The sequence below is a fragment of the Coenobita brevimanus genome, chromosome 23 (assembly GCF_032717465.1).
Source record: "Coenobita brevimanus isolate Jiangsu-jjx chromosome 23, ASM3271746v2, whole genome shotgun sequence".
In the NCBI taxonomy this organism is placed as follows: domain Eukaryota; kingdom Metazoa; phylum Arthropoda; class Malacostraca; order Decapoda; family Coenobitidae; genus Coenobita; species Coenobita brevimanus.
Genome location: NC_136976.1, coordinates 71,853,288 through 71,863,181, shown reverse-complemented (window position 1 = coordinate 71,863,181; position 9,894 = coordinate 71,853,288). Strand labels below are relative to the sequence as shown.

The window sequence follows — 9,894 nt, the reverse complement described above, 5'->3', positions numbered from 1 at the left end:
GAAAACGTGTTAGGGTGCTTCCTTAGCAGACGAGAATACAGGCCCTAGACTTCTTCCAACCATGAAAGGGGCAATAAAGAAAGTATGTATTAAATAAGTAGTGTCATCAGCAAAATATATCGTTTAGGAAAAGGTGTTAGGGAACTTCCTTAACCGATGAAAATATGGGTCCTAGACTTATTCCGACCATGAGAGGAAAAAAAAAAAAAAAAAAAGCTATCGGATGTGTCATAAGCAAAAATAAATCGCTCAGGCAAAGGTGTTAGGGTGCTTAACCGAGAAGAATACAGGCCCTAGAGTTCTTCCGACCATGAGAGGGGAAAAACAAAAAGTATGTATCAGATCAGAGGCGAAATAGCCTATTGAGAAAAACGCAAGTAACGATGATACCTGTGACTGCAACCTCAGAGTTAAATCTCTCTCTCTCTCTCTCTCTCTCTCTCTCTTTCTTTTTCTCCATTCTTCCTTTTTTTTTTTTTTCACTTTTGTGCATTTTTCCTCATTCTTTCAGCTCCCTAACATCTTCCCAAGCGATTTATTCGATTTATTACTCCTTAGTACTGTCATTTAAACCATTCCAATACCACCATACTCATCACAAATAACATAAAAATTGATATTAACTAGCCGTATCAAAAAGTAAATCGCTAAGGAAGAGGTGTTACGGAGCTTCCTTACCGAGAATACGAGCCCTAAGCCACTGCAATTGATAGAGTTGCACAGTTCCGTCAGATGAACACATGCCATCTATAGAGCACTCTCCCTCAGCTGGCAAAATCGTATGGGGTACAAAGAATATAAGGTCCTCGTTGTGAGGGACCAAATGCATTTGCTCAAGGTTACATGTCACGGTACGACAGCCGTATACATAACATTCTCTCTCTCTCTCTCTCTAAGGCTGTGTATAAGACCACTTTTTTTTTACATCTTTACTGATCTACTCATCAGACACCTCACAATCACACGAGTGAATATCAGACAGAGAGAGAGAGAGAGAGAGAGAGAGAGAGAGAGAGAGAGAGAAACTAAATTATTCATGACTATAATTCGCCACTTTTACTATCCATTTCATGGACCGTGTATCATGGTTTTTCTCAAATATCTTTCAAACTAATCAATTGATCGGTATGATGCTTTGACACAGTGTACATGACACCTCCCGCTAATTTTTGGTAATATACGGCATTGCCAAGTGGTGTTAGTGAAGGCGTTTACTCTTGACGTTTAAAGGCAAAGTCGCGTGAGCCCTGCAGGGCTAATCTACTGTACACGAACGTCCGCTACCCCCTATCTCCTTCCTCTCCCTCCCTCTCTCCCTCCCTCCCTCTGTCTCACTGTTTCACTCTCTCTCTTTCTCTCAGCATTCCCCCCAATACCTGTATGTAACATACAATATGCAATAAAATACCGTTTACCATTATATTATTCAGTAGTAGCAGATAACTGGAAAGTTCTTAATGAAAAGGATATAGCGTGGTCTGACCTAACGACCATAATAGGCTAATGGTTAAGTTTTCCCAACGAGGGTGTCAGGTGCGGGGTTGTCTGTCGGCTGCAGCACTTGTAGTATACATACTGACTGCATCAGGCTAGTTTATATAACTTCAGGACATACAATAACAATGATTAAATGAACACAGACTCTACAAACAACAACATACTGTATTTATGATACCCGATACTAATCATTATAACATGATAGAGTGGACAGGGGGGGGGGGGCACGGGAAGGCCAGCAGGAATGAGGGTTGAGGGGGGAAGTGAGGAGGGGGAAGGGAGAGGGGGGAGAGGGAGGGAGGTAGGGAGGGAGAGGAAGGGGATGGGGGGTAGCGGACGTTCGATTGTGTTGATTAGTCTGGCGACTCACGCGACTTTGCCTTTAAACGTCAAGAGTAAACGCCTTCAGTAACACCACTTGGCAATGCCGTATATTACCAAAAATTAGCGGGGGGTGTCATGTACACTGTGTCAAAGTATCATACCGATCAATTGATTAGTTTGAAAGATATTTGAGAAAAACCATGATACACGGTCCATGAAATGGATAGGTCATTATCCATAAACTATGTACATACACTGTCTATAGGATTGTGTGTACATGCTTCTTTCTTTACTCACTTGATGGGGCCGATTTGGCTGGGCGGATTAGCTTCTTGGTTATACAAACGTCCGTCAACTATTCCCTATCCCTTGAAAGGAGGAAGGTGAGGGTAACAGTTCACGCTTTTCAGAAGTTTGGGTTCACAGCAACAAGAGCAACTTTTATTGTCATTACCAACACATTACAACGATACCAGAGTGAATGTTAAAAGTGAATAATCTTAAAAATAAAAACTACTGATACTAATGAACCGAAAGGGAGACCATTTATCTATACAAAAAAAAAAAAAAGAGAATATTTCCTTTATTGCCGTTTCCTGTTTTTTTTGTGATTTTTTCTTCCATCTGATATTATTATTTTTTTTTTTTATAGTTCATTGGAATGTTCTGAGGCCTCATTTGTTGTGCAAATGAAATATAGCCATAATATGACTACGACAATCTTGGGCCTAATCTAAGTGTTTAACTAAACCTAACCCAACCTAGCTTAACTGTACCTAATAATTTAATCTACCCTAACCTAACCTAACCTAACCCAACCCAGCCTAACCTAACCTAACCCAGCATCCAGTTGGGAAACGAAATCCACCTTTCAGTATGTTGAGCAAGATTCGGCAATATTCATTTACACACATAAAAACACATACAGGCATACACTATATGATAACACAAATCCACTGGGTATGGTAAGACTGCCCGCTAAAGAAATGACAGTAAAGGATACAAATACCCCTAAAAGTAAGGATCCTTCATAACTAGGTCCCCTTGGCGATGTGTTTATAAATGCACCTCGCACAGTATTGTCGTCTGGCTCTCTGTGCCTGGTCATGGTTACAGAGTCAGCTGACATGAATAATCAGAAGCACTAATTTTAATATCTTAAAAGACTCTACACTAACATTAAAACCAGCAAGTATGAAAATAAAAACACGGTATTAGGAAAACTTTACAAGTTAGTCTGCTTTTTTGGCGGGCTCCGGTAAAAAAAAATGGCGATCTAAGAGGGGAAGCTTTTAGAAATCGTACTAAACTTTATGAGGTGCTTGCTGGTATCTGGTTACTCCATGAAGGTCGAGGTGGGGGGAGGGGCGGGTTCACGCTCTATGCTGACTTAACACTAGACGTCACACAACACACTCAACGCCATTCCGCGTGCATACAGCTGCGTGTGTGGGTGTGTGTCCCTTCTAGTGGTGTAACCGTGCATATAAACAGGTATGTGTTTCCCCTCCTCTACTCAATTTCTTGTATACTGCGTGGACGGCTTATTCAGGGTTATCAGTCTCCTACATTTATTTACTTCCTACTATAGTCGCGGCGCTCGAGTCTGAGGTTGTCATTAACGTACCCTGGCAACCTACCATTCAAAAGTGCGTCCGATTTCGTATCATATTATACACGAATCATATTATTTACGAATATACACGAATATTATTATACACGTAACATATTATACAAGAATCACATGCGTCTCATATTATACACAAAATCAGACGCACTTTTGAATGGTAGGTTGGCAAAACACGATAATAACAACCTCAGCGTCGCGCGCCGCGACTACAGTATAGTCACACTACGCCCGTAATGGTGCCAGTAGCCTATAGAGGTCATTTATAAGTTCTGAGTAAGACTTTTTCCCTCACTCACTTGTCGCCTCTAATAGCACAATAATATTTGCACTTTAGTATTAAAGCTCCATGAATGCAGTGGGCGTGACACTGGATTTGAACTGCCCGCCATCCTTAACTCAAATACCCGCGAACCTGACGTCACTGTTCTTCCGTGGTGACGTAACGTCCCGCTTTCCCCTCGATTTCCTAAAATCTTATTAAAACTAAATTGTTAAAAGCAGACAAGTGCACGATCACAATCGTATTCGATAACCCTTCCTCTCAGATTAAATTCATATTACCAAATTAGCTAAGAGTTGGTAAATGGAAATTTTCCCTCGTCTCATCCCAGTAGCGGGCTCCCCTCGCGGCTTTTCACCTCCGTCTATAACATGAAGGGAGCTGGGCAGACAGGACTCCCTCTCGCATTCATACTTCCCATGGATTTGTAGGTTATTTTACCCTCCCAAAGGGTTTAGAACTTACATATATATTCCTCACAGACACATGAAATGTAGTCTGAAGTAGTTTATGCATAAAATGACAAGTGAATTACAAGAGAAATGATGAGAACGGTATGTTGGGAAAAGCCTTTGTTCACCGTGGCAGTGTTATGTCGCAGAAAAATTCCTGTATGCTAATTTATAACCAGTGAATACATTCCAAGTGGTAACTGAACAGAAGTTAATCAATTATTATATTCCTAGTGGTAAATGAATAAAAGAATCTCTACCTTTTCAAGGTCATGTGGGAAGACAACTGAGAGTTGAAGGGGTAATATTACTCTAGCTCATAAAAATTAATTTCTTTTCACTACTTTGCTAACTTTGTAATTTGTACTTAGTTATTACTGTGGACTTGGGATCACATATTATTTTACTAGTGTGTCAAATAAATCCATGGGGTGCCCTACCTCGTGCACCCACTCACCTGTGTCTTGAGTATCCCTAGTATTTTTCAGTAGCGGTGGTCCTAAGTAGGCAGGAGAAAGTGCGTGCTTAACAGCATTATAACCCAGACTTTAATAAGTCATAATTATAAGTTAATTAGCTGTTATTTTACCCTTTGACCTTTGTGCATGTCATAACGGGAGTTAAGTAGGAAACGGGTTGTGCTTTTCCTTGGTATTCAGGTGGCAGTAGGCATGAATGAGAAAACGACGCGTCGTCGACTTAAAATTCTGTACCCCATTACACTGGTTGGCAGCGGTGTGGGATGTGAGGCGGGGCTTAGAGGGCCATGATGGTGACAGTAACTTGAACCTTACATCCCGGGGGTGAGTTGTCTGTGTGGTTCGCGGGCTCCCCCTAATGGTGGCCTCCAGTGTGTGCTACGTTACCACGTGTGTTCGAAACTGACCAAATTAATCACTTGGGGAAGAAAAGAGTGATGTAATGGTGTGTATAAAAGCCCGCGTTGCCTAGAGGCAATGTGGGGATCCCCTCTCTGGCTCAGTGGAAACGTGCGCGCGTGGAATGCGCGGGAGGCTTGAGATCGAATCTTGGTCAGGACCGTGATTAATCTGTTTCATTCTTACCATTACACACCCTCACCAGCAGACTGAGCCGTCTTCGGAACACGTAAGTTGCTAGTGAAGCACTATTTACGAACCGCCCTGCTTCTGGACGGTGTTATAAAGAAATATAAGGTAGAGAGAGAGAGAGAGAGAGAGAGAGTTGGGAAATGCATGTAATGTTGTTTGTTGATACTCCATTTGTGTGAAGATAAGAGGACTATAGGAGTTGCAAGGCTTTGTGTGTGTGTGTGTGTGAGAGAGAGAGAAAATAAAAACTAAATGTAGACATATTAAAGATTAAAGCCATGGTCTTCGAAAGGAATGAAGTTAAGTGCATAGTGAAGTCGAATGGTGAACCCTGGAGAGAGAGAGAGAGACAAACTGACTCCAGCTATATTCAGCAGGCTGACAATGTCCTTAGCGAGCGGACACAAGGCGGTGGAGATGGAGGGCGAGGAACTGGCTGAGCAGACAAGACTCTTCCCGGGATACCAACACGGCATGGTCCGTCTCAGTCCCGGTGGTTGGGTCTTCCCATCACCGTACAAGAACTTCGCTGACAAAATCTACAACTTCAAGGTATCTACACTCATCCACGTTGACCCGTGATCACGAGGTCCCAGGGTCTATTCTAGTGAGAGCGAACTATTAGGACACAAAAAGGATCATCAGAGTGCAATACCAGCATCCACTAACTGATCTGAGGGAGAATATCTGATCTTGACCTTTGACTGCTCAGAATCGAATCCCTTCCTTCTTGCCTTACCCTCAACCCTTTTACCAAGTTTGGTCTAAATCGGATAACATTTCGAAGTTGATTTTGAGAGGTCAAACTTTAACCTGCGCCTGTGAACTTGACCTTTGACCTACTGGTCTCAAAATCAAGAAGTCAACCCCTTGGCTAACCCTCAACCCATCCACGAAATTTGGCTAAACACAGATCAAAGCTGTTTGAGTTATTTTGGTAATTTAATCTAACCTTGTGAACATGACCTCTGACTTATCCTAAAAAAAAAAAAAAATCATTCTCTTCGCCAAGCCGACTATTCCAATGTGTGGTTAAAATAAGATCAAGACAGTTTTAGTTAATTTGCACGCACACACACACACACACACACACACACACACACACACACACACACACACACACACACACACACACACACACACACACACACACACACACACACCACTTGCTGGCTCAGTGGTAATGTTCTTGCTTGCCAGCTGGTAGATGGGAGTTCACGCCTCGCTCAGATTGCAAAAAGTTTCTGCAAAGTGGGTGGTTACTGTCCCCCTAGAGCAAGGGGACGGGTGTGTTCGGGTGTGAAGGTCACAGCTTTGCCCTTAGATCGGACTATGAGCTCTTAACTCCCTTCCGGGAGGGTTAAAGCTATCACGACCATCCTGACCGACCCGGTGAACTACACACACACACACACACACACGAACCACAACAACACTCCGCTCTCTACTCGAAGCGCAGGTGAAATAATGCACTTGACTGTAAGGTGTTATTCGCCCTCGTGGAGTCGATAGGCAAAAAAATAATAATAATAATAAAAAAATAAAAATAGAAATCCTAATCCGTCTCCTTCCATCAGTACAGGCCGAGTGATGTAATGGTGATGACATACCCGAAATGCGGAACGACATGGACGCAGGAACTAGTGTGGACCATGCGGAACAACCCCGACCTGAATCACCCACTGGCCGATCTTTCCCTCATGGCACGATCTCCATTCCAAGAGTGAGTTGGGGAAAGATAGATAGATAGACATAGATAGATTGATAGGTGGATGGATGGACAGATAAATAATGACAAATGGATAGATATACACAGATGGATAGATAGACAGATAGATTAGACAGATATAGATACATTGATGGATAGACTGATGGACAGATATAGACAGATAGATGGAGAGATATACACAGACAGGGAAATATTTTCCCTCAGAGAAGTTGTGCGCTCTACTTTTTTAGTCATCCCTGGTTAGCGAGCAGAGGAAAACCTGAGATCGTTAATTACTATTCAAGCGGCTTTTACAACCCAGAAATTACTGTATGTTGTCTTTGATAATTCTTATTATTAATAAATTAAATGCTACTGCGTTCAACCATTGTGGAAAACTACTGTATATTGTAATTACATGTAATTACTTGGGAATTTCCACTGATTAAACTGCGTCTGCGCGTTACATGACGTGTCTGAGGATGAAAGGGCACTCAGATAAAAGCAGATGTAGTTTTAACATATTTACATTGATAATGGGAATATTTTTTTGGCTTTAGTTTAATTAAACCAGCGCTTGCAACTGTGTGAGTACAGCAGCTTACCAAGCGAGCCATTTAGGGTTAGTGCCCCTCCCCGTAAAACAAATAACTCAGAGTCAAATGGCCACCCCTTGCGGGATTATGGCGTCTGGCAGTAGATAGGTAGTAGTAGATAGTTTAATTAAAACTAAGATTAATTAGAATCGCCCTGTATATATCATGATGTAATCTATTTAGTATTGTAATTGATTAATAGTTGGCACCTTCAAATCTGATGAGGAGAAGAAGCAAGCAATTGTGACTCACTCTGCTCCTAGACAAGGTCCAAGCACATTGTACATACGCACCTTAACCCTTTAACCGCGGGTATTGTTTTGGTCTGACTGTCCTCTCCCGCGGGGGTTTCAGGCAAATGTAAACAAACCTTTAAACCTTAATAACTCTGCACAGAATAAAGCTAGAGAAAAAAATAAGGTACCATTAGAAAGTACTAACCTTCAGCTTTCCATTGATGTAGGTTTCATGACTTTATTGACTTTCACAGGACGGGCAGCGCCGTTAGAAGTGAGGGGTGTAAAATCACTATTTTTCGCTCACACACCATTACCTTCGCTCATACACCATTACCAAATGCCAACCTCATTCTGATAATAATACTATAAACATATATGAACACTGCACATACGATAAACACCCACTCTGTGTTCACTGAGGCAGGTATAAGGCACTGTAATTACCCACACTTCACTGCCACATCAGCGGTGTTGTAATCACTATTTTTCGCTCACACACCATTACCAAATGCCAACCTCATTCTGATAATAATACTATAAACATATATGAACACTGCACATACGATAAACACCAACTCTGTGTTCACTGAGGCAGGTAAAAGGCACTGTAATTGCCCGCACTTCACTGCCACATCAGCGGTGTTGTAATCACTATTTTTCGCTCACACACCATTACCAAATGCCAATCACATTCTGATAATAATACTGTAAACATATATGAACACTGCACATACGATAAACACCCACTCTGTGTTCACTGAGACAGGTAAAAGGCACTGTAATTGCCTGCACTTCACTGCCACATCAGCATGTGTTGTCACTCACACAGCTGGACAGATACTGATGCGTGCTTGGTCAGGGGTGGGGTGGGGGGCCCAGGGGGTGGGAGGTGGGGCCCCTGGGGGGGGAAGAGGGAGGTGGGGGTCGGCTGGAGTGAAAGAACTTAATAGCTACTCTCCCTTGAAACAATTGGCGCACGGAAAAAACGCGGGGTATTCAAAATATTCACAATCATTCGAGAATGACACCCGCGGTTTGGTCCAGTTTTTGCAACGTCATTCTGGAATGACACCCGCGGTTAAAGGGTTAAGGACGCTTGACAGCCCAAGCAAGCGACAAAAGCAGGCTCGTCATCATCTGCTGTCCGACTTTCTAGCTAAGTAACCTTTACGAACTGGCCAATTCATGGAGAGATTAGCTAAGAGATAGGAGAGTAATAATTAGGCGAGTTAAGGTGTAGGTTACGGTACACTTAAACCTAGTAAGAGACATAAAATTGAAGACAATTTTTACTACAGTATTTTCGGTGCGAAATGAGGACCTATGACTTGTTTACTTTAAAAATTTACTACAGAGACAGACTGATAGATAGATGGATAGACAGACAGATAAGAAAGTAAGAGATAGATGCATAGAGACAACAGACGTATATCTAAGTATCTACGAGTATCCACCTAGAGAGAAAGAAAAAAAAAGAGAATGAGAGAAAACGACAGAACGAGAGAGAAAATGAGCGAAAGAAGCGCAGACAAAAGTAAACACCCAAACTCCTCACGAAAGTTCCACACGGTCCTTCACACAGTATGGACATGTTGCTTGGAGATTTGGCTGAGGTGACGAACGACAACAATCCATTGTATGAGGTGTTCCGTCTGCAGTGTCCCGGCAAAGATCCCGCTGATGGCCTAATGTTGCAATTGTCCGAAGCTATACCAGACCCGCGAACCATCAAGTCACATCTGCCCTTTTCCCTACACAATCCAGCACTTCTTGATACGGCTAAGGTAAGGCTAGATACACATGCACTCACACACACACACACACGTCATACTGTACCTGCACATCCTCAAACCACATCGCATCCTCCATCCTTCTTACATTCCTCACTCTGTATAAATTCTTCAATACGGTGATAGAGTTTTGAAATGTTATTCTTGTTACTTCTAGACTAGTATATTAAATTTATGGTTGATTTCCCGTACTAAAGGCTCTTATGTAACCCCTCCCTCCTCCCCTCCCATTCGAAGTTTTGCCTCAGTTGAATAAAATCGTCTGAAGATAGGAAGTAAAAAAAAAAAATAAATAAATGTCACCAGAT

At 42.2% G+C, this 9,894-nt stretch overlaps 3 protein-coding genes across 3 annotated transcripts in view; 2 read left to right on the top strand and 1 right to left on the bottom strand.

Annotated features, from left to right (window-relative positions):
- LOC145393024 (CD109 antigen-like) overlaps positions 1-9,894 on the bottom strand; it is a 150,721-nt gene that overhangs the window by 40,119 nt on the left and 100,708 nt on the right. The gene's annotated exons all lie outside the window — the stretch shown is intronic.
- LOC145393019 (sulfotransferase 1C4-like) overlaps positions 1-9,894 on the top strand; it is a 62,936-nt gene that overhangs the window by 27,432 nt on the left and 25,610 nt on the right. The window lies entirely within an intron of this gene.
- The window catches only part of LOC145393022 (sulfotransferase 1C4-like), a 7,715-nt gene continuing 3,458 nt past the window's right edge, over positions 5,638-9,894 (top strand). The window contains exons 1-3 of the mRNA XM_080267345.1: positions 5,638-5,805; positions 6,831-6,976; positions 9,379-9,580. Of these exons, the coding sequence (XP_080123471.1) occupies positions 5,638-5,805; positions 6,831-6,976; positions 9,379-9,580 (516 nt within the window). The remainder of the gene's footprint in view (positions 5,806-6,830; positions 6,977-9,378; positions 9,581-9,894) is intronic.